The sequence below is a fragment of the Brachyistius frenatus genome, unplaced genomic scaffold (genome assembly GCF_029030835.1).
Source record: "Brachyistius frenatus isolate BFR_SWC_R1_liver_20210118 unplaced genomic scaffold, ASM2903083v1 Contig_21, whole genome shotgun sequence".
In the NCBI taxonomy this organism is placed as follows: domain Eukaryota; kingdom Metazoa; phylum Chordata; class Actinopteri; family Embiotocidae; genus Brachyistius; species Brachyistius frenatus.
In genome coordinates this window covers 653684-679136 of record NW_027210620.1, presented here as the reverse complement: position 1 = coordinate 679136, position 25453 = coordinate 653684, and the positions used below count along the sequence as shown (strand labels likewise).

The following is a 25453-nucleotide window of genomic DNA, read 5'->3' as shown; positions in this document are numbered from 1 at the left end:
GAAATGAGCTGAAAATTGGCAAAATAAATTCAGCCAACTCGTAACTCTGGCATCTTGAGGGACTAAAAAAAAAATGGAAGTAAACAAACTTCAGAGGACACCTTGGCCGTTTTCCTGTCATCAGCAAAAGAATCGTGTCTGCTGCTTTCAAAGAGGATTTGCATGATATAACTCTGAGACTGTGCTGCAGGATGGTTTGGGTTAGTCTCCTGCTGGGGTGCAGTGAATCATGTGCACAATACTTTACAGTGTAATATCAAAAGGAACACAATTTCTTTCACCTTTGCTGTTTTCATAAAACTTGAAAAAGAAAAAAGACATGATGACATTAAATATTTTATTACTTTGATTGTCATACTTAAAAAAAAGAATCACTAATGCTTTCTATTATTTGGCATTTTGCCCATATTTATAATAACTATATTTATACAAAGAAATAACCACTACATATAAACACTGAATGTGAAAACATGTAACATGCATCTTTTCTTCCTAAGCTTTGCTTTGTTTGATTCATGTACACCAGTTGGCACTTTTATAGTAAAGGCTGATGTTATTCAATATTTCTGTATTGAAAAAAGCTGATGTGGTATTTTGCCTATACAATTTGAATATATTATTGTTTTTTGATTTAAAACATTGAGTAGCTGTTAACTATTTGTATTTTACGCTATTAATACTATTAATGTTATACTTCATATGGCCAGCTACCATTGGTATTTAAATGTAAATCTAAATTATTACTTCAAGCTCAATATCATCATTGAAACAACAAGTTTTAGTATTTTTCTCATTATGGGACCTTTGAAAATTATATTCATATTCATTACCACAACAAAGGAATATACAGCATTTATGTCTAACAGAACATGTAGGCCAATTATTATGAAGAAGTTTGAGGAGCCGTATGGGAAACCTTCAGCATAACTTGAGAAAGTTTCTTTAAAATATAATTTCATTACGACCGTTCTCCACAAGCCACAGTCAGAGGACCCGACTAGAAAGCCCTCTGATATAACATGAGACCTTGAAAGAACGTAAGAGAGAAAGTACAGGTAATAAAGAGGAACGGCCTTCAGAGAGCCTTGGTATCTGAATCAGATTGAGCCAATTTCACTAAACTCTATAATGATTGTACAGTCACTTTCCACTTTCTGTGACAAAAGCCAGATCTGTGCCTAATTTCATATTTAGCGGTGAACCTTGAAAAATGAAAATTGGCCTTCACAGTCAGATAGGAAAAGTTAATGCCTCATAAATAACCTGAAAAATGATTAAAGATGGGATTGGATGAGAATACTTTTAAGCCATCAATGGCGCCGTGATCAGAAATGAAGTTTTTACAAATAAAAAACTGATAAGGAGCCAGCAGATCTATTTTAGACTGGTGAGATTTGTCCTAATTCAATCTGCATTGTTTAAAGCTGGTACAAACGCAGCTGCTGCGACTCGCTCCACTGCCTGCCATCGGAATTAATTTTTATCAGCTTAAGTGCAAACCTAGAGCACATTTTTATGCATTTTCTAAATGAGAAAAGTGTCTTGTGCATGTTGTAAAAGAGAAAGCACATCAATACCAATAAAGAATAGTTCCAGCAAATGCACTCAATTTAACATCTTGCCAGAACAGAGCATCCATCACGACTTGAAAGAAAGCTCTGGGCTCCGACACAATATCCTCGCCTTGATCCAGCTCTGATTTCCACTTTACCTTCAGTGGGGACGCTGGTGGGAGGGTGGGAGGTGGAGGGCGCGTCTTTGTCTGCGGTGGCCCCTTTGCTCTTGGATGTTGTTTTGGCGACAATCGTGGTGGTGAAGGGGTAAAGGTACGTAGTGTCTACGATGTCACACATCTTGTCCTTCGTCTGAAAGATGAGAAATTATTGTAAGGCTCGTGTGTGCAGTCTCAGAGGGAAAAACAGGTGCGCGTGAGGATTTAGGAGGGTTTTCCCTGCTTACTGCAGCAAAGAGCATTTATCATGCCGACGGCTACGCACACACAATCGCAAGCCGAACCATTTACAACACTTCTGATCATGATCAAATCACAACTGCTTAACACGGTTTGAATGCTCACCTCATCTGGGCAACTGTTGTCCACCCAGTCCTGGCGATGGCGGTCAAATCCGCTGGAACATCTGGGAGGAAACAACAGTCAAAACTGCGGTTAGTTTAATGGAGTTCAAGATTGCACTTCCAGAAAAAAATGTGGGAAACAGAATAAAGTCGTGCTGCCATACCGAGTGATCTGTGAAGGTGAAAAAAAAAAATTACGGGATCTCTTAAGTTCACCCTGAGACAAACAGGAATATCTACACCCAATGTAATGACAATCCATCCGTCAAGAGATGTCAAAAGATTTCACTTTATCCCCCAAAAATCAACCTCATGGTGAAGCTAGAGGGACAGTCGGAGGATTATCAAGGTCCCTGCAATTGCATCATGAATATCTGTACAAAATGTTATGTCAGTGCATCCGACAGTTGGTGATAAGGCTGCAGCAAATGATTCAGATCGAGTTCATCAGTCAAGTATATTTTTTCATTATTTGTTTAGTCTAATGTCTTGTTTTGTCTGGACAAGAGTAAAACCAAAATAAATCGAGTAATTAATTGATTCAACTAGTTGTTGCTGCTCTAGCTGTTGAAATACTGTAGTCTGGACCGTTAATGGTTTATAAAGCCAAAACATCTTGATCGTCATACCAAAGCAAACTGATAACTTTGGTTTTATGTCGTTTTATGCCATAAAAAGTGTTGTTGTCGTTATAAACAAATGTCCTCTGCTGGAATCAAACGGAGGGTGCCCTAAAATGTACCTTGTCAAATCCAATCAGAGATTCTCTTAAACTTTCTAAAGCTTGTCCAGAGCCAGAAAGGACCTTAAACGACGAAGCAGAGAAGCTCTCCTCGTGGTGCAGAGTGCACTAACGTTGATTTGTAAACATTGTTGAAGTACCGCTTTAATACATTTACAGTGTCATTTCAACTGCGCGCCGTAACACTTCATGTTTTTCTACTCTGAATCAAGCAGGGGAGCAGACATCTGCACCTCCCATTCTGCCACCCTCCGAGGTCTGGACTCAAAGAGCTTAAGGAGGGAACGGCTTTGTACAGCATGAAGATCTGCGAGGGGGAAGTTCAGCGGGTCATGGGGCCTCGTTGATGAGGCTGCCGCTGAGTCAACTTTTCTAGTACGGCCCGAGACTTCTAATAACTTCAAAAGGCAAGACGGCGATCGAGGCGGCAGCGACTAATCCTCCCTGCTGATAAAAAAAAAATGATAAAACTCGCCCACTGGTGAACTCATCGTCATTCAGTCTGTCGGTGTACACAAACAGTTTCCTGTCTGGAGGGTAAAGTTAGTATGCAAAGCAGTAAACCCACTCACATTGTGCTCTGTTTAAAAAAAAAAAAAAAAAAAAAGTGACTGAGATAGAGGAAAATAAATAAAAACAAGCTATGAGCGGCTCAATGCAGGAAGGCAGCAGTTTTAAATCGTGGTAGCAGTGATATCTGTGTGCTGCAAGGACAGTATGAGTCCAGTCGACGTCCCAGCAGGTCCCATTTATCTCGTGAATATATTGTTATGGTAATGGCTTTACCTGAAGGAGTCAATTTTCACTGTTCTACCTCTCTAATCACCCCATTTCTTTTTATTCACCCCCCCCCCCGCCTCCAAAAAAAAAAAAAAAAAAAAATTCTGTCCATCTGTTCAATCAAGCGAGACAGATTCCTCCGCTTAATCCCCCACTTTTCCCCCGACTGCTTTCCCCCCTGAGAGGGCAGCGCAGGAAGCAGAATGAGACACAGTAATACCAAGCAGGTCTGGTTCAACCTGTCCCCACAGGGAGCTTGTGTTTTTGTTTCTTCTCAATGGCATCCATTTCAGCGAGCTGCCTTCCAAAGCAGCGAGCCACAGTGTTTTTAATTGGAAATGGGCCGAGGTGCTTCATTTGAATATAAATGAACCCATGAGGGAGAATATTTCTGTTCAGGTTTTTAACAGTCACAAAAAAAAAAAATTAAAAAAAAAATGGAGATTTCCTGTTATTGGGTTTCATTTCCACTCATTCATGGAAGATATGGAGTCATTCTTGTATGGCAGAATAAAAGTCTACTAGCTAAAGTCTAAAAATCTACTATTTTTACTGAAATACTGTCATAGCCATGAAACAAAATCATTTTTCATTCTATTTAACATGAGTGTATTTATGTTCTGTAATAACCTCTTTATATTTACAATGCATTCAGATTCACAAGAATTCACGTGTTTCAGCCAGAGGAATTTTATCTTATTGATCGGCCTCTTTGTTTATTGTTCTCTCTCCTACAGCCATATCAGACACGTATGAAGTTACTGCTGCTGCTTCACATTAAAGAGTGTTTAATAGGCTTCAACCTTTGCTGTGGCCTGCTGTTGTGTGGAAATTCACGAAAACAATGTGAGTTTGTTTGGCTGCACTATGAACAGATACACCAGTATCTCTGATGAAGTAGCCTGCTGAATGAAATAAACTTCCTGCTGCCATCAGGTGTCACCGAATCAACCAGATCTCCCTGATTAAGTCTCTTCAGGATGTAACTGAATCCTTGAGGTTTTATTTCTATTTGTAGGTGAAAATGATTTGATAGTGTAGTGGAAATATTGGAACCAGTTTATACTGCAAACAGACTTGTTTTGCGAATTTTGCTGAATGAACATTTGCATTCTATTGTAGTCACAACCTGCTTTGTTCAGTCTTGTTTCAGCATACAAAGACTAATTTCTAGAGTATTTCTTAATTACTGTAAGCAGAACTAAAACATGTTGAACTGTTTTTATTTCTGTACAAAATAAGGCTTTTCCTAGACATTTTGGTCCCCTTGATGGGATTTTCCGTGTGTCTCCCTTCATAATTTTATAACAAAACTACTATTTCAATTTGAACTTTAATCAGTTTCACTCATGTCTGTTCTTTATCATATCAACAAATGATCTGTCAGTACGTATCTTTGCATGTTCACCAGTTCCTATTATCTATTATCCTTTTTTTTTTTATTCCGTTTATCATATGCTATAGAATAAAACCTGACATTGCACAGGTTATTGTTCATCTGTGTGGGAATATCTCTGATACCTCCACATTACAAACAAAGTCTGTCATTACGCGAGGGGTGGGGGCAGCTGTTATTGATATTCATTTATGGCTGTCCTCATCAAATTTTATGATCCATTATCTATTTTCATTCTTTTATTGTTTATCTTTCATTACACAATTGACTGTGCACACTTCTGGCAGAATTAGCAGAGAATTGTATATATAATGCTTGTTTAACGCAGTATTTTATTTTTTTTATGTCCACAGAGCAGATGTCGGTGGGAACCTTCTGTGGCTGGATTTAGCGAGAGCATTCACAAAATACTCACGTTTTCAAAATGAGGTTCACTGCTGAAACCCAACTCACCACTGTTTTTGGTATATATTTTGTGGCTCAGCAGGTCATTTGCTCACAAAGCCTTCAGTATTTTTTAAAGGAGCACAATGGGGCGATTCTGACAGCCGGGAACAAACATCTGGATTTATAGCCTGCCTGGATTTTCCTTCCTGCTGGCCATCAATTATTTAATATTCAGGATGCACATCGTTGTTTATAATTTCATTCTTTAACCAACTGACTCATTGACTGCATTGCTCGAGTTGAGGACACAGTGTCATCATGGGGGTGGATCATATTATAGTGTTTGCATGGAACATAAGTAATCTGGTCCGTCATATTGATTCTTACACAGCAGGTTGAGCAAATGAACCGCGAGGGCTTTGTAACAGCCAGCAGATTAGATGACGGCGATAATGAGCTGCCAGAAGAGTGCCCCTCGACAGTGTGTCCGCGGTCTCATCTCAGTGCGAGATGTTTGGTGCAGAGCAAGCAGTACTATAATAAAGGGGACCTGTTGGCCAGTAGTGACAGATTCTTCCTGATTTTTGGGGCCCCTCCAGCTGGTGGCGCCCTCGGTGACCACAGAGCTCTGCCCTGGTTTTTAAGACTCGCGCAAAGAAAGACAAGTTTTCGTAGGACTGAGGTTGTGAAGAATTAACTGCCTTAAACTCCACTTTGACCAACTACAAGAAATACACCAGTGATAATAAACCGATATTACTCCGTTTAGTAATACTTTTTCTTTTGTTACTGCAGTACATTTCGATAGTAATACATATACGCTTTTACTTGAGACAGGATTTAGACTGGTCAGCTTGTGCCACATCATTTTTCTATCAGACCATTAAAATTCATAATTCGTCCTCTTAACAGCCATTTGTGATGCGCCCCAGCTGTGTTTTTTTTTTTAGGTAAACAAATCCCTTCACTTCCTCCAAACACATCAATATTCAGATGCTCCGGCACTCATGGCCCGCTGCGAGTCCACTGTCATGCTTTATTAATCTGCCTCAGTAGCGTCTGCACACATCAGCCACAACAACCTGATTCAGCTTGTAAGTTAGCATGAAGGAGGCGCTGTGCTCTCACCTTCCCAGCGCTGCACTGTGAGAGAGGTTCATTAGAGCTGTTCTCTTAAAATGTCAACGCCTTTCATTAACCCTGGAGCCAGCCGGGCCGCCGTGGTTTTTAATTAGTGCGTGTTTAAAGCATGTTTGCCTCTTTCAAAGGAAGTGGCTGAAGGATACAAAGGGCAGAGGGAGGCTGAACACTCAGATATTAACACAGTCAGAGCGCTAATTATAATGCAGCTTAATGAGATCACTGCCATGGGCGTACAGTATCTCTCCACAGTGTCCATGAATTGCTGAGTGGAAAAACAGTTTTTCATGTGGCTTAACAGTAAATTGGTTTGTCTCTATCAGAAGCAGGAACATTTAGGATGCAAAGAAGACGGAGAATCAAATCCAAAACCCCTTGAAAGTCCTAAATAACAAATCTCAGCGGACAAAGCACCGGTGTTCCAAATTTTTTCAGTCAAACACAGTGCAGAATAAATAATGAGTCCGAAATAAAAGTGGCAGATTAATATTTGATGCACAAGGAATTTAAAATGCAGCAGCATACTAGAGAGAAGTAATGGTGGCACCACGGGTAAGGCTGAATCAACCCTGACAACAACCTCCAAAATAACATTTTCAGACATTATAACCGTAAACATCTATTGACATGCAGGTTGGAACTTTCTTAACTTATAGGGATGATAAACTCGACGGTCTCTCCGTGATTTATATCTCCTCTCTGTCGTTTTAACTCTGTATCTCTCTATCCAACAAAACAAAACCCAACGCAGCTCACATTTCAGCTGTCAGGAAATTCTGTGGAGGAACGCTAAGGCTTCTGTAGCAGCTCAAATATTTACTTTGGTTTGAAGTGCAGGGAGACAGGAAGGATAAGAGGAAACGTGGAGCAGAGGTTGACAGAACAGGTGTGAGTTGAATGAATGTCAGAACGAGCTGCTGTCTCGTCTAAACACTACGACTACTTTCCCATTCGATGAACAATGAAGTCGACTTATTAAATTAAAACCTGACCCATTATCATTCCAAATACTGTATGCAGGAGATGTTTACACACCGTACTCCTGCTGTGTGATAATTTAATTGAAAGAATGCAAAACTTTAACGAGGTTACTGATGTGTTCTGATCATATTTCACAAACAAGCCTGCTGTCTAGACCAACACACAACCGTGTTAAATTATGAGGTGATGAATAGCATGTTAAATATATTTTTTTTTAGGCACAAAAACAACTTCAAGGTTTAGAGAAACACTGTGGTAGCACTTTTATAGACCAGATGTCACAAAGTGCTCCACGGTAAAAGATAAAGTAGCTGCCACATCCTGGACTATTTGTATGGATAAGTAAATAGGAGAATGACAATAGTTTAGAAAGGATGACAATAAAAGCATGAATAATCATCACAGTGTGTTCGCCTTGGTGAGTGCACCAAACAAAGTACAAATAGAAGTCAGCAAGTCTGAGAATATGCTGGAGGGTGTGGGGGAGGTGTAAATGAAAATCAAAGGTGACTTTTTTAGAGAGTAAATGTGTCGTGAAGTCCAACCTGTTGAGTCGATGGCACCAGCTGCAGTTGAAGTTGATCTGTGAGGAGATGCAGGCGCTACAGCTGGTGAACTGGAGACAGGCTGTGGAGGAGGAAGTTCAACAGAGGTCAAACAATTTACCCAATCGATAGCCTATTAGACACAGAGCCAAGGAGAAAGGTCTACATTGCCATAAAATGATAAAGAATCCATTCAGAAGCTCATACTGACTGAGCCAAAGGGGCTAAAATAAATTCCTCTTACTGGGTAAAGGCATAATTTCCACAGCTGTAGAATTGGTAATCTTTGTCTTCGTTAGCTCCACGCGGTGGTACTCGTAGATTGTCCTCCGCCTCACATCTGTATTTGGGAAATAGTAGGAGACAGAGTAAGAGAGCGGAGACACCATCACAAATCCTCTGAGCTGAGATAAAAACTGGGACAAGTGGTCCCCGAAGTCAGAGGGAAGAGCGCGAGAGGCAGAATCAGGTCATATGGGATTCAACCACAGCACTTTATTTCTTCCCTCTCTTTGGGTCCAAAGTGTCAGAGAATTACTTGGCAATGGACGGTGGCAATTTCCCCCGGGAGCTGATATCAATCTGACCCTGTTGAAATGCTGCCTGCCCAGTCATCTGTAACAGCAAGTCATCAGCCGGGGTCCGATAGAGCGATTGATTAGATACATCATTGACTCTCATTGCATTCTGGCCTTTATAACTCATATGGGGCAGTGTAGAATAGGCTGCTTGGTTTTGCTGCCCATGCATCTTCATGACCATAACTGAGACTGAAAAAATAAAAAAAATAAAAAACAGAATGAAATGCATCCTTTAGGAATAAGTCCAACTTTTTTCTCAATGTGTGATTTCTTTGGAGATCTGATAATAATGCCTTGCTGCTGTAAATACATTGATTATTTTAAACAGTAATTGGATTTTTATGTGACTTTCTGTGCAGGCGTTCCGGGAATGAAACAGTAAATCTGCAGGATAAATCACTGAGGTGCACTTCAGCATGCATAGTGACATTGCTCAATACGTGACATTTCGTATAGCACTTGTATTTGCTTGACCAATGAGCTGCAAAATTGAAAGTCAATACACCAGACTGTGGCTGTGTAATGTGTACAGCAAGCGATGAATTGATCATGTGATATTTCCAACTGCTAAAGCAATTTTAAATAGTTTGATATTTTGGGAACTGTATTTGATCAGTAAGAGGAGAAGATCAAAACCACTCTCATGTATGTCCGTTAAAAATGTTATCTTGTTTTAATCCGTACAAAAACTTAAGTGTAAAAAAACAAAACCAAGTTGTGGTTTTACAGGGATCATCTGCTGGACTTTTACTGAGCTACCTTAACCATGTAACTTTATGTTTGGTATACAAATATAAGAGTGTCACAGTAGATCCTCTTATCCAACTCTGTGTTTAAGTGTGCCTCCCAAAATGTTAAACTGACCCGGTGACCATATGGCTGGACCTATAACAAAAAAGGAGTTAAAGAGAGAGAAGAAACAGAACAAATAAATAAAAGGAACAATGATGCTTTTTACGGCAAAGAATGTCTCATTTTTTCCTCAGTTAGCATTGTGGGTAAGTAAATCCACTTCTAGTTTGGTATTAAATTGAAACATCAGAAACCCTCTAATCCTCTGTTCCCCTTTGGATTAATTTAGCTGCTGCCATAGCTCTATGAAGTTCTTAAACCTACACACATCACACATTTCCTTTTGAAAAACTGATCATTTCTGTGTACAAGGTTTCTTCTTTCACTCGGTTGATTGATTTTGGGTCTGGGAATTGTTGACTTCGCAGACTACAGTGTTCTCCTCATGTGATAGGACGTTGTTTCCCCGCAGACCTGCTTGGTTTGATTAAACGCAGGAAGACTGATCAAAGCAGCTAATGTGAGCCAGCTTGGCTCAACCTGAGAATAAGACCACCCTTCCTTTCCCTCCTCTGCTCCCCTGTTGACTGACTTCCTCTTGCCTCGAGCAAAGGGATTATCAGGTGCCTAATGATACGGCGGGGGTCAGAAAAAGGTCAGTTCCCCGGCCGGAGGCTGCTGATGTGCAGGTAGACTGTGCAGCCTCGTCGGCTTCTGGTTTGTGGTTGAAGGAGGCTGCATATCAGATGCGTTATGGCCTGGTTTAAGCCTCCACATAAACAATGCTTAGTGAGCATTCAGCTACCTTTACTGATGCTATCAGACAAAGGCAGAAAAGGGTGTCATCAATAATGTAGAAGCAGGTCAGTTAACCTATAATTAAACATCCAGATCTGACTCTCTTAAGCCATGAAATGTTCTAATCAATACAGTTGCATGCATATTTTCTTTGATAAAAACAGAATGAATGGCTGCTGATTATTGCTAATCATAGCAATAGCAGGTTTAAAATTATGTTTACGATAAACTCACAAGTTCTTATGAAAAAAGGTCCGTTCTGTGTTTCTGTTTTTTAATTCACATGACTGTACACATCAAATTTGACTACTTTTTCCACCAAAATATGAACATAACTATTATAATAGTGTCCTCACTGTTCTGGAGAAATAAAGTTATTTGTAATGTTTATTGACAAATCAGGCTCTTAGATAGATTTGTCATGTCAAGATATTGAGTCAAAAGACAGCATCCTCTCATCATACAACACTCTGGACAATTTTACACACAAAATATTACAGTGTTCAACTGACCTCTTTAACCTCCACAATTACACTCGATACAAACTAAAATGTTCCTCATTAGTTTTGGCCTTAGCCGCATTGGAAGAATTCCAGTAGCATTAATTAATTACAACTATATACTGAATATAATTAACAGCAGCAGTCTTGGCATCTTCCTGCTGTGAATCATAATTATTAATCATGGTACAGGCAACAATATATGAAAAGAATGGAGGTGGTTTCATTTTAAGAATAACTCACTGTGACTGATAATGCATAATCTGGCATTAGGGAAGTATATCAAAGCTTGGGTCTTCACATGTATTTGTACCTGACCTGTTAATTACACAACTTGGCCACAGGACGCCCACAAATCTTCTCATCTCTGCCTTTACTGGACGGGCTGTGACCTGATCTGCCTGGAGGCAGTGTAAAATGTTTTTATTTGAGCTTTAAAACTGAAGCAAAGCTACAGAGGGTTAAAAAAATGTCCCCCTGGTTGCCACGGTTGCGGTGCAGTAATTGGCTGCAGAGACACTTAGCGGAGTTGAAACACTTCTTCATGGTACAGCCTGTGGCGGTCATGGTTTTCCTGTCTATTTTCTTTTCCCCTGTTTGGATTATGTCTTAATGCACTTAATAGACCAATAATTAGAATGTATTTGTTAATCTGGCATGACAAGGTTGTGAAAAATCTGTCAAGATAATTTTCCTCCATCAAGATGACACCCTTCAAATGAGATCTGGAATAGATCAAGGCAGATACATGACAGGAATTTAAATTATCTTTCTTATTTTTTGTTAGATTTCTGCAAAATCCTGCAGCAGCATCTTTTCCAGCATACTGTATATGCAAGAACAAAGGTGGACTTCAGTTAACACATGAACAGCAACCATATGGGGAAATGAACTGCTACGGCATTCTACTTTTTCATAAAAACTGCTGATTCCTTATTTTTTTGTAAGGGTTAGCATTCGTCTATGAATGCTCCCCATTATAGGATCCTTCTCTACCATTTTCTCTATTGTTATGAAAAACCTCTAATCGTACATGCAGTATCCTTTGTTTCCTCCACAAATTTGTGCTGTACAGCTCATGGGGCATGCCCGGGCCTTTTTGACTGACAGGTGCAGGGAGCAAATACATGATAAATGGTCTGTTACTAACTGTACCTACTGTCTATAAGCTCCTTTTTTACCTTAGCTTTGCAGTTTCCCCAACTTGGAGGTCAGTGTTTTTGCCCAAGGACACTACGACATGTGCACATGAGAAACCAGGGATTCATGGGCAACTTGATGGTCAATTTGCATCTCGAGGTTTAGCTTCACCTGTTTGACATCTCTCTAAAAATCGTTTTTTAGGCTTATTTAGCACTGTGGTTTCTTGAGAAGCAGAGCAGTAATCATTTCAGATTGAGTATGAGAGCAGAAAAGGGTCTCTGTCATAAAGCCAAAAACACACTCTCCTCAGAGAAATCACAACACGATCTCAATATGCTTCCATTCAAGATTTCATCACTCCAACACCAAGCAGCTGCACCCACTGGTTTCATCATGCTGTGTCAGAGGCATCAAAGCCAGCTTGGTTTATGAAGTCTAGGAGGGCTGCACTAACAGGTTTGATATTCAAATCTCTGAGTGCCAACCACAGCCGTCTGGGAAGAGATGCTGTATAAAAGGCCTTCAGATAAGACTGAACTAAAAAAATACTCCTACCACTCCAAGGGTCTGGTGTTTTTGAGATCCTAACCAAACTTACAAAAGAATCGTACTGATGGAACAAAACGATGCCAAGTGAAGGACAAAAAAAGGTGAGATATTAACTTTGACAAATAAATGTCATCCAATTTTTTGCAGACGCAATCAAAAAAACAGTTTAAATTACTGAATAAATCATGTTTGACAACTCATTATTGTGGCAGACTTTGAATCAGAGCCCATGAGAGCGAGAGAGAGTCTGACTCTGGATTAAAAAAGGTTTGAAGTGTCTCCGCTTTGCTAGCATTTGCTTTAAATTTAATGGGCCTAAATTAACTCAAAAAAGCTTAAAGCAACTCAAAGGCAAATGGGAGAGGCAGATCTGGAGCTGTGCCCGCTGCCCTCTGAGAGAGGTGGCACGGTGTTGGAGAAGAGGTGGTGACATTTGGAGTGAAATCAAAACAGACGAGGCTGAACTGACACACGGGGTAGAGCTGGAAAAAAAAAAATGAAGAAGCCCTTTTTAAAATCGAATGATCCTTGGACATATTAGTACCATAAAAATCTGAATGGATTAACTGCAATTTCACTTTTGGCTAAACTCCACCCACCTTGGTTACTGTTGCTTTAGCTGTCAAGCCTCCCATTCTAGCCATGCCGTTTACCGTGACAACGGTGGCAAATTGCCAACCACAGTCAGTTTAATTGGTTAAAATGACAAGTGTCTGACTTCATTAGCCGATTATTGCTAACTCCAAGAGTCGGCCAACTCCAGCTGACTTTTTGCTTTTTCCAACCAACTGGGTTTAAAAGAAGAACCACGTAAGGGGGTCTTACTGCATACGATAGCTACAAACATGATATTGTGCTAAAAAAACTAAGGCTACAGCTGCATGCCCCAATTAGCATCCTCACCAGTGAATCATTTTGAACACATGAAAATAAGAGCGCAGCTTTGTGATTATACTGAAGTTTACAGATAGTTAGACAGCCATTGCATTATAGTGTAGATATGAGTGGGAGTATGTTGCCTTCCCTTCCCGAGCACAGTGGGCGGACATAGCATGGGATTTCTGGACAATTTGGAACTTGCCACTGTGTTTGCGCACCATCGATGGAAAGCATGTACAAATCAAAGCATCTCCAAGGGCCTAAGGGTCGAGGGAAAATAAAGGTGGAATATTCACCAGGAGTTTACTGCCGTCTGTGTGTCCTTGTACTCTTTTAATGATGAACTACAAAGTTTATCATTAGATTTCAGGGTGCACATGGATGCCCAGAGGGGTCTGTGGGGAATCTCGCAGGCTTTGGCAGATAATTAAATTCACGAGACACGGACCCCTGCAGACGTGGAAAGCATGAATCGTTCTGAAAGCCTGTTTAATCCATCTCTCACAATGCTGGTGAGTTTTTAGTTTTCAAAAGCCTGAAAACAAAAACACAAACCTCTACATGTGTATCATCAATGTGTCTCACAAAATCTTTGACTATAAGTTAATTTAGGCCAGAATTGCATGTCTGAGACTCACTGGGTATCTGCTGGATCTTGTGGACCACCACAAAGGCATCAGACAGGCCCACCTTCACCGGGTGATTGACAGAACTGATCTGTGACACCTCAACAGGGATCTGAAATAGAAAAATAGAAAATCAATTACCCGGAGCCCAAAGATATGTCTGCAAAATACAAATGGGCCACACCAGTCTGACAGTGCTGACAATCTCCCATTGAAATCTGCTGAGGCAATATGCAACTGCAATAAGCACAAGGCTATCTTTGGTGCATAGAAATAACAGAGATGGGACAGAAATGAGCAACAGATTTTAGAAGGTGTACTTATTTCTGAGAAAAACGAGGCCCTGATGGTTCCGATCTATTCAAGGTAAAACATCTTTAAATCTGCCATTTTGATTTTACACACCACTGCTGGGAAGGAGTTCAGCTCGACAAAAATGATGTGATTTTTCAAGGTCAGGTGATGCGAAGGTGAAGCTCAGCTATAATAGACAGACCTTGTAATCATCAAGTTTATGTAAAAACCTATATGTAACAGTCAGGTTGGTCTTTTTAGACTAATAATAGCAGCGTAATGGACCCAGGAGCTTTCAGATCAGCTCCTCGAACATTTGAAAATAACAAATGACATAAAGGGTCTCAGTCATAAAAGAAGCCGCCCCGCTGTTGTAACCACCGCAATTATCATAGATCATTACTTATTGTAATTTCACACTCCTGCAGCAGACTCTGTTGGATCATATTTTTCATTACCTTCTCATTCTCTCTATTCAATGAAGTTGTTTTTCAATACATTTTAGAATTTTGGAAATTAGAACACCTTTGGGGATCATATTTATATATATTTATATAATAAAATATGATCCTTTGGGGCATGCAGTGACCCAAAACCTGAGACGACATTCAGACATATTTTCTTAAGGAGCTGAAATGAAGCTCATTATTTTGTCCGTCATGTTGGTGTCACTCACTTGTATAAAGTCCACAGTAAAAAAAAAAAAAAAAGTGATCATTGGGAATTTTTCTCTCCTTACTTGGCAGCGCTAAGTGTTAGAAATGACTAAGACATTTGGAAAAAAAAAGAAAAAAAAAAAGCAGGGAAACAGATGGTGTGAGCTATGTGATGAGGGAGCGGTGTAAAGCGAGTCACATTCTCTTTTGTACTGTACAAACTGTGATGATGTAAAGTGTTGATTTTGAAATAATCCAGTACACAGATTATCAAAATTTGTAATAGCTGATGCAGTACGGATGAGTTTAAGTTATGTGTGTCTTAAAAGCCTGGAAGAGGCAGGATGGATAAACATGAAATCATGTTAATTCAGATTCCTCCAGTATTATACAGTATAGAAACACTTTTGGCATGTCGATGCATGACAATCAAGGTCTATAGCAATTTTTGTACATATATATATTTGCGTTTGTATAAGGCAATCTAAAGAGCTTTATAAAACATTAGGCATAACAGAAGAAACACAAGGAATTATAAAAAATAAAAAAAAGAAGTGGTGCAGACCAAAGTTTTGGTGGAATTTCTTCTAAATATATGTGGTACAAAAAGCTGATTGCAATTTTGGCATGTTGAGTTCTGACTCTGGAAACAGAAACCTCAACCATTCAGTACTATATAAACCAGCAGAAGAGTTTTAAAGTCAGTTCTTTGATGAACAGGAAGTCAGTGTAGCAGTTAAGATGTGTGGCAGAGCGGTAGGTGTGACAATGATTAAAAAAACATCATTCATTCATCCAGAATTATAAATGATGTACCGTATGTCTGGTAAAATCAGAGAGAGGAAAGGACAGAGACAAAAAAAAAAAAAAACTACAGAGTCTCTGCAGAGAAAATAAAAAAACAGGTTATGGAAAGTCGGTTGGATAAATGAGTCCCCACCTCTTTGTATGCGAAGACGATCCTGCCGGTGTTGTGCAACGTGGCCTGGAAGGTGAAACTTCCCAGGTTGTAGTTGTCCTGTAGGTGGACGTGGTCCCACTGCACCACCAGAGCAGTACCTAAAGGAGAAAGGACCACGACAAAAAGCCAGTTTATTACTTGCAGGACGACACAAACTCGACTACATTGAGGGAGAATACAGTCACCATGTTTTTGAAACACCATCTTTGCTGGCTCAGATCTACTGTGAAATGAGCTACTGACTGAGGGAAAGTCTGTGAATAATACGACATCAATGTAACAGTGATGTTTGTAAGTCGATCTGTTTGTGGAGGGATTATTTCCCGGCAGAGACTTCATTTTCCCCCTGTGGGTGTGAGGTGACTGACACCAAAGCAGCGTGAACGTTGATATGAAAACACTCCACTGGGGAAGGATGAAACGGCAATAAAGCTGAAGCTTTTGACAAAATCAAATCCAGGCGTGGCCGTTACTGTGATGGATTATCCAGCTCGGGCTATTTTCACTACAGTAAAAGTTTTTCATACGCTGGAAGAATGTGCCGAGTGACAGCGATTTCAATGGCTTTTTCTGGTGGGAGGGGCTGGAACTGGATGAGAGAAGTCCCCAACAGGGCTTTCACGGGATCTATGGAAAAATTAAATGCAAAAAAACTCGCCTTTATTTTGTTTTTCTTTCTGGCCATCAGAATAAGCTTATGCAGAAAAGGTGTGGAAATCATCCAGAGAAAAACCTGTTGCTTTTGAGCACAAATTAAATTGCATTCACTCCATTTTCTGGAGAAACAGCAAATGTTTCAGAGGTCTAAAAATCGGGGCACATAAAAATGATTCTACTGTATCCAGGGCTGAATTGACGAGTCAATTCATTAATTACTTGATTTTCATGCTTAATCGATTGCCCTGTCTTCCTCTATTTTGGAGCAAAAATACCAAACATTCTGCATTTCCAGCTACTGAACTGTGAAGATGTGGTGCTTTTGTTTCACCAAACAATCAATTAATTTAGAAAACAAGATGAATTGATAATGAAAGCAATCATTAGACAGCACAAACTCTATCTTCGTGTGAAGATACCACTGTAGCTACATGATAAAATCTCAAAAATCAGGAGTGTTGGACTGATCCTGGTACAGTTCTTCAGGTATAAAGGCTGCCAAGTATCATAAACCCTTTTGAGGCAGACTGAACGTAGAGTGTATAAATGAATGAATGAATCAAGGAATAAATAAGTAACTTACTATGACGCATGATCATACATGATTCTAAATACTGTAACTTCAAATCACACTTCATGAAAAGTCATCATGAGTTGTCTCCTTAATCTGGGGATGTAGTAAATTAGCAGCAGACTCACACGGCCTCCAGAAAGCAAGCCTCGCATTACTTTTAACACTGTTTTGATTTACTGTGGGCGTTGGAGAACCTATTGATTTGAAAGCCATTCCCCGCTCAGAGTTAGTCATTTGGCTGGCCGCCAGAGCAATAGAGGTTTGTTAAAACAACCAATCAATTTTCCGGTCACACAGCCAGAGAGCTCCCATCCAAAGGAAAGATGAGATTTAGCGTCCCTGCTGCCAGTTTGGAGGGCCGAGGCGACTATTTGAACAGGGAACCCCATAACAAATTATAGGTGGTGGACGTGGGGCCTCTAGCACTAGACATGGAGGTTTCATGTGTTAAAGGAGGTGGTTAAACAAGTCAGGGTCTGCTTTTATTGACATTAAATATCATGTGACTAATATTCTTATGACTTTATGACTGTAGGGTTAATGGCAGCAATACAAGGCACTGAGAAAAGAGTATTAAGGAATCAGGAGAAAAGCTAATATCAGCGGCCACAGCACTAAATTGCGATTAACTCGCGGCACAGCGGGCTTCCTCAGTCAGCACAAGTTAAGCCTAATATAAGTCTGCTTAAAATGCATTGAGTTCAGGAGGGGTGGCTGCCTGACTAAAAATGCAGAGTGGGTGAGAAGGCGTGGAGAGAGTACACACTGGCCTTGTTTCCATTTCCATTTACAAGCTTAACATGCTGCATGAACTCAAAATAAACAAAAATGAATCAGCCCTATTACACCAACACGCCCGCAGCCTGGCAAGGGAATTTTTCTGAAAAGTTTTAATGGTGTTCAAAAAGCATTTATTCTACACTTTGGTGTCTAAAATTTGACCATTTTTTTTCCAGTTCATGTGCAGTGATGGGGAAGCAGGTTTTAGTTTTACAGCCCAATATTGCCGGTCACAAACTTGTTGTTTGGTAAGTGCTGAAAATGCTTTATGAAGATTAACTTCTGTACTTAAGCATCTTGTTACATTGATAACAGCATCAACATTGATAGGAAGCAGTTTAGCTCGCCTGTGATCCACTGATGACAGCGAGCAGCTATCAATAAAGACGTCTTTCGGAGACATCACTCATTATCCAGATGTTGATCTTTTCAGCCACACAGATCATTCAGCAGATGAACTGATCTACATATGCGGTGCCTCATCTGTCCATCAGTGCATTGACAAAACAAGCCAAGAGGACCCAATGCAGCTGGAATCGGAAGAAGTAAAGAGTTGGCGAGACAAATGCATTTACACCTTTTCAACATGTCTAGAATCCCTCTTGAATGTATTTACACTTTGGATTGGATTCCTGTCTGATCCGCCTGGGATGCAAGAAGTGTAAATGGGGTCTGACAGTGAGTCATCGCACATAATACCAGGCGCATGAAACCGAAGCAGCTAAAAGCGACTCGGCTATTATCACTGTAACTTCATCATTTACACATTTCCAACTTTGACATGTCAGAGTGTCTTCTGTAAAAAAGGAATATTTCTATCATCATGAGTCATGCTTGATTCACTCTGTTCGTGGTGAGGACAAAATCTAGACATGTAACATCGTGCAACCCTGAATCTTGAAATTAATCAGGGAATAAAGGATAAATAAATGCTTTCTGTCACTATGAGAAATAATGAGCTCTCTAGTTGTGTCAAACAGCCTGTAAGTGGTATTTTTACCACACTGCTGTCACCATGGTCAAGTTCACAGTCTGTCAGGTGTTGAAACACTTCACTCTTCTGTAACTGTGTGCCATCAAACCACAGGAGAGTTTCAGGACAGGAGGCAGTCTTAACCAATCACGCGCAGTCTTTATTTAGCAGATCGTAATTAACAAAAACGAAAGAAACTTCTGCTCTTGTGAGAACTGAATATCTGACAACAAAGTTTCACACAGTCACTGTGAAGTTTCACACAACCCCTGCAGGCTTGTTTGTGTAGAACAAACAATACTTCTCTGCTGTGAACGCCTCTTCAAACTTGTTACAAACTTGCAGCAGAGACAGACAGGAAACAAGGTAGAAAGAAACACGCAGTGGTTGTACGTCCGAACCGCTCCCCTACCCGCCGCCCCCTCTTTTAATAGAGGCACCGACGTCTCCACAGCACAAACAAGCGGACAGTTCTCATGCCGTATTGGCAGGACATTGACTAATGGACAGTGAGTTGAGGAGCAGGCGGGCTGAGAATCGATCAGCTGCCAGTTTGGTTAAACTCTGATGAGCTCCACTGCAGAAGGTCACGCAGTTGGTCAGTCACTCTGCTGCCGAGGGATTAGACAGCAACGACGGACATGATGGATAAGGAAAGGTACGGACACCGAGGAAGGGCAACAATTCAGTTTAAAGTTAGGAAGTGGAATTTAGGGGGGGTTGTTTCAGAGGGCATGGAGGGTTTCATTAAAAATAAAGAAAGATTAACGACATGAAGAAAAGAAACTCTGAAGATTGCTCATGCAGGGTTAGTCATAAATGATCTTCCTCAGTTTTGATGATAACTTTGCGTTATATCGTAACCATTCTGTGTGAACTCAACATTTTCTACTGCAGTATTTATGTATGTTTTACATTAGTTTCCCACTGGCACTGGTGTGTATGTGGTTCGAGCATCCTCCGTCGGGACCCTGCAGACCTGCACCCCAAACTCTGTCACCAGACTCTCATACATATCCTGTCCCTTAATCACAGATTGATCACGGATGAACTCCTTTAAAATATTTCTGATTCATTGTTGCTGATAAAAGTAGATTTTGTGCTGACAATTATCACAGCAAAAGCTTTTTTTTGCAGTGTTAACTCGCCGTGTTATCGGTGACTTAACTAGCCTCACTGGATTCACACCTAATAAAGATCAATCCTCACTGTAGTTTATGTAGCAGAGTATAGCTTAACTGTTTCTCTTTTGTTTTGGTGGTTTTTGGAGCTTTTTACCTCAAAGTCGGCTGCAGGAGACTTAAATCAAATCTGCTGTTTGAACAGATGTGCTGTCTCAGTTGTCACGCAGTGCAAGAGAGAGGACATAACTGCAACACAGTCCTGCAGGATTAAGATATTAGTGGAGTTACCGTTGTCAAAGTAAATGACAGTTGAGTTTCTGGAGACACTCGGGTCAAAGTTGGCCATGAGAGGAGCGATGTACTGTGTAGCTGTTAGCATCCGGTGGACCACGTCACCGGTGTAGATGAACCCTGAAGGAGAGAAGAGAACACACACATATTACTTTATGTTGCTTGGAAATTGCTTAGACACTCTTCTGTTCTTCAGAATCCCGATTATGTGTATCAGACGGATTTAACTTTAAACAACAATCTCTTCCTTGTCCTTCTATGTCCTTAAGAAGACAACAGGTCTTTCCTCCGATCCAAATTTAAAAGCTCCTCATTCAGACAGCTTCAACAAGCAATAGCGATTAATTGGCACGATTATCTTTAATCAAACACAGAAGGGCAAATTAGAGGGTCTTTAAAGGAAGTTATGCTGAGTCAGCGGCTATAATTAGGACAGGGTTATGAGCCGAACTGTTCCACTACCGGTGCACCTTACCCTCTCTTTTCCTCATCAGTCTCGGACCTTAATGAAAAGCCCATGACAACAAAATGGGGTTATGTTAACTCTTCTGATTTATGCGCCTCTGAAACAAGACACAAATACATCGCTCCACAGAGAGGGATGTGCTCAGGCAGCACAAACTAAAGCTGCATCTTTTAGCAGCCTGTAAACATGTTTATTAATGGTCTCTGGGAAAAGGGGGGAGGGAAATGCCCACTATTCATCACACGGGAACCGTCTTTGCATAAAGAATTTGCACTGATGACAACAGAATCAAACAGTGTCTTAATTTCCCTGCTGACAACAAAGTTTAGCAATGTCAGCTGCTATTTCAAGATTCATTCAAGGTAAAAGCTTTTGTTCTCTCTCTGACTTTGCCTGGATTGCAAAAATATGTAAAAAAAAACAACAAACAAAACTTTAACATGCAACCTTAAGATCATGTTTTATCGAGAACAAAGGGAAAACCTGGCATTTGGGTGAAACAATCTTGTGTATCCAAAGTAATTTACCTTTGAAAAGCAGTTTGAAGAATGAACAACACACGAGCAGTGACAGTATCCTGATTTAAGGACACATTTTTAACAGCTTCATCTTGTTCCTACATGATTTTCACAACAGACAAGGACATTAGTTATTTGAAAAAAGTTTTTGTCCTGTGAAAGTTGACAGACTGATGTTTTTTTTTATATATATTATTGGAAATCCATGCTTCAATTTTCTGCCACTTATCTGGAGCCAGGTTGTGCTTGCAGCAGGCAAAACAAAAAAGTAGTCCAGACATCCCTCTCGCCAGCAACGTTTTCTCAAGCTAGATTAGATGTATACTGTAATCTATCCAGCGTGTTCTGGCTCGACCTTGAGATGTCATTCCAGTTGGACGTGTACAGAAAACCTCCAAAGGAAGGAGCCCTGGGCACATTACTGTTTATTTTATTTTATCATTCTATTCATGTACACGAGAAACCAGCTATGAAGAAGTCTGTGACCTCACGTTTATCAATTATGAGCTGAATCACAATGAAATAATCAAACAAGCCGGAATAAGAAATTACTTTCTTGTGAAGGAATCTCTCTTTGTCTGCAGTTAAAGCAAAAATATGGTGTATAAAGAATCTGCCTGATGCATATAGGGGAAAAAAAAACAAAAAACTGCTGAGTAGGAAAAGAGGATTTTTGGGAACAGTCTTATTGAGGCCAGGCCTATAAACCCCTGTTTCATGTCACCATATGTCTTCTCATACGGTGGGCGGGCTATAAAAACACATCTATCACCACAGGCAGAGCATACCATGAGGGGAATGAATCTTTCCCCCGAAGACCTCCCCGCTCAGAATTACCTCTATATCGAGTGCTGTCACCACTGAGAGCAGGAGGAGAGAGGAAAGATCTGACTTTATTTAGCCGTGTGAAGAGTAGAAAACTTCACCTGAGAGAGCAGTGAAGGAGGGAAAAGATATAGTCCTGCAGGGATCAATAGGACGAGTTGTCATGGTTACAGTTAGCTTTATCAAAATAGTTCAGACATTTGACGAATTAATCCCAACTTAAAGGCCAGGTACTGGCTTTTCCAGAGATATTTATTGGTTTTGGCAAAGAGTGGATCAAATTTTACCGACATTTAAAAAGAAAAGTTGTGATCTTAACATGTGGCTATCACTCACAATTCCCTTTTTTAAATGGTTGATGATTAATAAATATTAATTTGTTATTCTATAAAACAAAATCATTATGTAAATGTAAGTTTCTGGAGTCAAATGTGATGTCGTCAAAACGTCTTGTGATATGTAATTAATTACAAAATTAAACAAAGAAAAGCAGCAAATCCTCCAAATTTAAGATCAGAAGCCGCACATTTTATGTATATGTCGAGTTGTTTAATTCATTGCAATGCATTATGGTTTATAGCACTTCATATATTTTCTATGCCAATATCTTTAATTTTGTAAAGTAACTAAAGCTGTCAAAAAAATGCAGTGCAGTAAAAAGTAAGATATTAGTATTTGGCATGAAAATAAAATACTCAAGTAAAGTAAGAGTCCCTCAAAATTGTACTTCTGTACAGCGCTCAGTTTCTTGTTTCCCTCTGAGCCAAGTCTTTATGCTAAGCTAAGGGAGATTGATTTGCTCATCTAACTCTCAAATATAATTTGTCAAAATGCTGAACTATTCCGTTAAATATGTTAGTAGGCTAGTAAACTTCACATTCACAAACATTAAAGAGCTGCTGCTTTTTGTTCTCCAGCAGCAGGTGGAAGAATTCAGCTCATGTTGTATCACGGTATATGAACGTGAAGAGGATAGAAAATAAAAAGGCAGGATTGTTAAGTCTACCCGTCTATATTAAGGGGAAAAAAACGTAACGAAACGAGCGGCAGCACACTTTTTGTTGGGACTTTCACGTCTCTTATCTGACTTTCTCCAAATCAGCCACAATGCATTCCATCTCATCTTGTATTTACCCAACATTCAACTCGAGCGTGTTCTCAGGTCTTCCCGTCTTTCTCCTGGCTTCACTTTCAACCTCTAAAAAGCTCAGAAATCCCCCAACCAAACACACGCCCGTCTGGAGACATAAAGCCGGGAGTTGAAGGTTTTTTTAGTTCTGCTGCTGCCTCTTGCTTTCCACCAGCAAGCCCCTGAAAACAAAATCCGACTTATTTGACAGTGTAAAGAAAATCAGACAGCCTCTCAATACACTAAAGAGGTGAGAGCTGCACGACGCTCAATAGAGAGGCAACTCATTCATTATGGCCGTCACTGACGGCATAATGACAGAGGAGGAGGAGGATACCAGGGGGAGCAACCGATAGAGGAGAAAGAAAAGGGAAGTAATGAAGGGGAGTTTGAGGTAGAAAGAGAGAGGAAGGTGGAGATCGAGTGGGATATTTCTTTCTTTAACAAGCGATGTTTATGTGTGCTGTCTTCCAAAAGTGCAGGACTGTGTACGTCCAAGACAAACATGAGGAGGAATTAGCAGTCCCACCAGACTAAAGCTTCACTTTATTGGACGCTGTGTTTAGACAAGGCCTTTGTTTCTGCTCACTGAGCTGTGTTTAATTTACAAGATATTTTCTGTTTATCACAGCTGTTTGGAGCCGAGGGCAGAATCTGCACGCACACCCACATTTTATTCGGTCGGTTAAATATGACGTTTTTGATCTAAATGACACGTCTGCTATTTTTGTTTTTCATTGCTGATTGATGCAAAATAATAGAGTCAGCACATAACCAGTCCTTTATGTCCTACATCAGTGAACATAAAACATTTTCTGTTTCACAGAAGAGATCTGAGCAGCTCTTTGTGTGTCGATCTTGGTGACCCCTTCGACCACTTTTGATGACTCTCATAAGCATATGAAGCTGCCGATTGTGGTAAGCTCTGCTGCTATATGCAAAACAGCATGCTAGTGTATGAGGCAGAGAAACTGTGTAAAACCAATAGACTGTATGTAAAAATGGATGTAGTCCGAAACGGTCTGAAAAGTGAAACCAATGTGGAAGCGCATTAAAGGGAAATACCACTGAGAACCACTAGGGGCTGGCTCCAAAAAAAAAAAATCCTCTGGCTCCAATTGGCTCCCATTTAAAATCTCCCAACTTCCAATCCTATGTTCTGCTGCCTTTAGACATTTCTGTGTCAGGATTATCTCTAAATTTGTATATGCAGTGTGCCCTAAAAGTATGCTAACCGGAGAGTATTAATATTTGTACGACTGAAAGGCTTTAGCTCATATTTCACACTGTTATACACCAATCAGCCACAACATTTAAATCACTGACAGATGAATTAAATAACATTGTTTATCGCTTCACGATGGCAGTGGTACATGGTGGGATATATGAGGCAGCAAGTGAACAGTTTTTTCTTAAAGGTGATGTGTTGGAAGCAGGAAAACTGGGCAAATGTAAAGATCTGAACAACTTTGACGACGGTCAAATTGTGATGGCTGAATGACCGGGTAAGAGATGTTTTGGTGGCACGAGGAGAACCAACACAATATGTATGGAGACTGCACATAAAACAAAGTAAAAGGGTAAATTATAGGCCATTTAAAAAGTACTCAAACTGTATGTATTTGGTACACTAAATATAAACACATGATCACAAAACATCTGAAAAACATTTAAGATATTTGAGATTGTGAAGTGTTTTCTGGAAGCCTGTGTTTATATTCTGCCTGTAAAGAGTGACAGCTGGCCAAGTAACCAGCATGCCACAGCTGGATGTCCATCGCCACAGCTGGTAGTGGTCAGATCCTATATCTTCACCGATATTCAAGCTGCACACACACTCTATAACAAGAACCAGAGCCTCTCTGTTCTGCCTGTCAGGTCACTGCAATAACTGTAATCGCAGCAATTTAAATGTCCTGTAAATCAGTCCTGTCCCGGCTGTGTGAACCTTTCTTATTGACATTTTTACATCTAGTTTAAAGAAATTTCAAGGAATCGTTTTACGACTTCTGACTTTTTTTTTCTTTTTTTTGGTCATTTAACCGTAGTTTTTAACGTTTGCGTGGGTTTAAACAAAAGCATGTCAGTATCAAAGGGGCGTTCAAGGGCCTTAGCAGCGAGCACTGATGTCAGCCACAAAGTCATTTCTGAGACTACCACCGGAGCAGGGCTGCAATCATCCATTTATTCTTCACACTAATTATGAAACAATGAGACGATTTCAAAGTTAAAAAACAGATAAAAGCTGTAAATTTAGAGTCTAAATTTAATAATTAAATTCCTATTAAAG

At 40.1% G+C, this 25453-nt stretch overlaps 1 protein-coding gene across 1 annotated transcript in view; it reads right to left on the bottom strand.

Annotated features, from left to right (window-relative positions):
• The window catches only part of plxdc2b (plexin domain containing 2b), an 85338-nt gene that overhangs the window by 11215 nt on the left and 48670 nt on the right, over positions 1-25453 (bottom strand). The window contains exons 5-11 of the mRNA XM_069696315.1: positions 20223-20345; positions 15806-15924; positions 13928-14027; positions 8292-8387; positions 8048-8129; positions 2078-2138; positions 1712-1865 (exon numbers count right to left, since the gene is read on the bottom strand). Coding sequence (XP_069552416.1) covers positions 1712-1865; positions 2078-2138; positions 8048-8129; positions 8292-8387; positions 13928-14027; positions 15806-15924; positions 20223-20345 — 735 coding nt within the window. The remainder of the gene's footprint in view (positions 1-1711; positions 1866-2077; positions 2139-8047; positions 8130-8291; positions 8388-13927; positions 14028-15805; positions 15925-20222; positions 20346-25453) is intronic.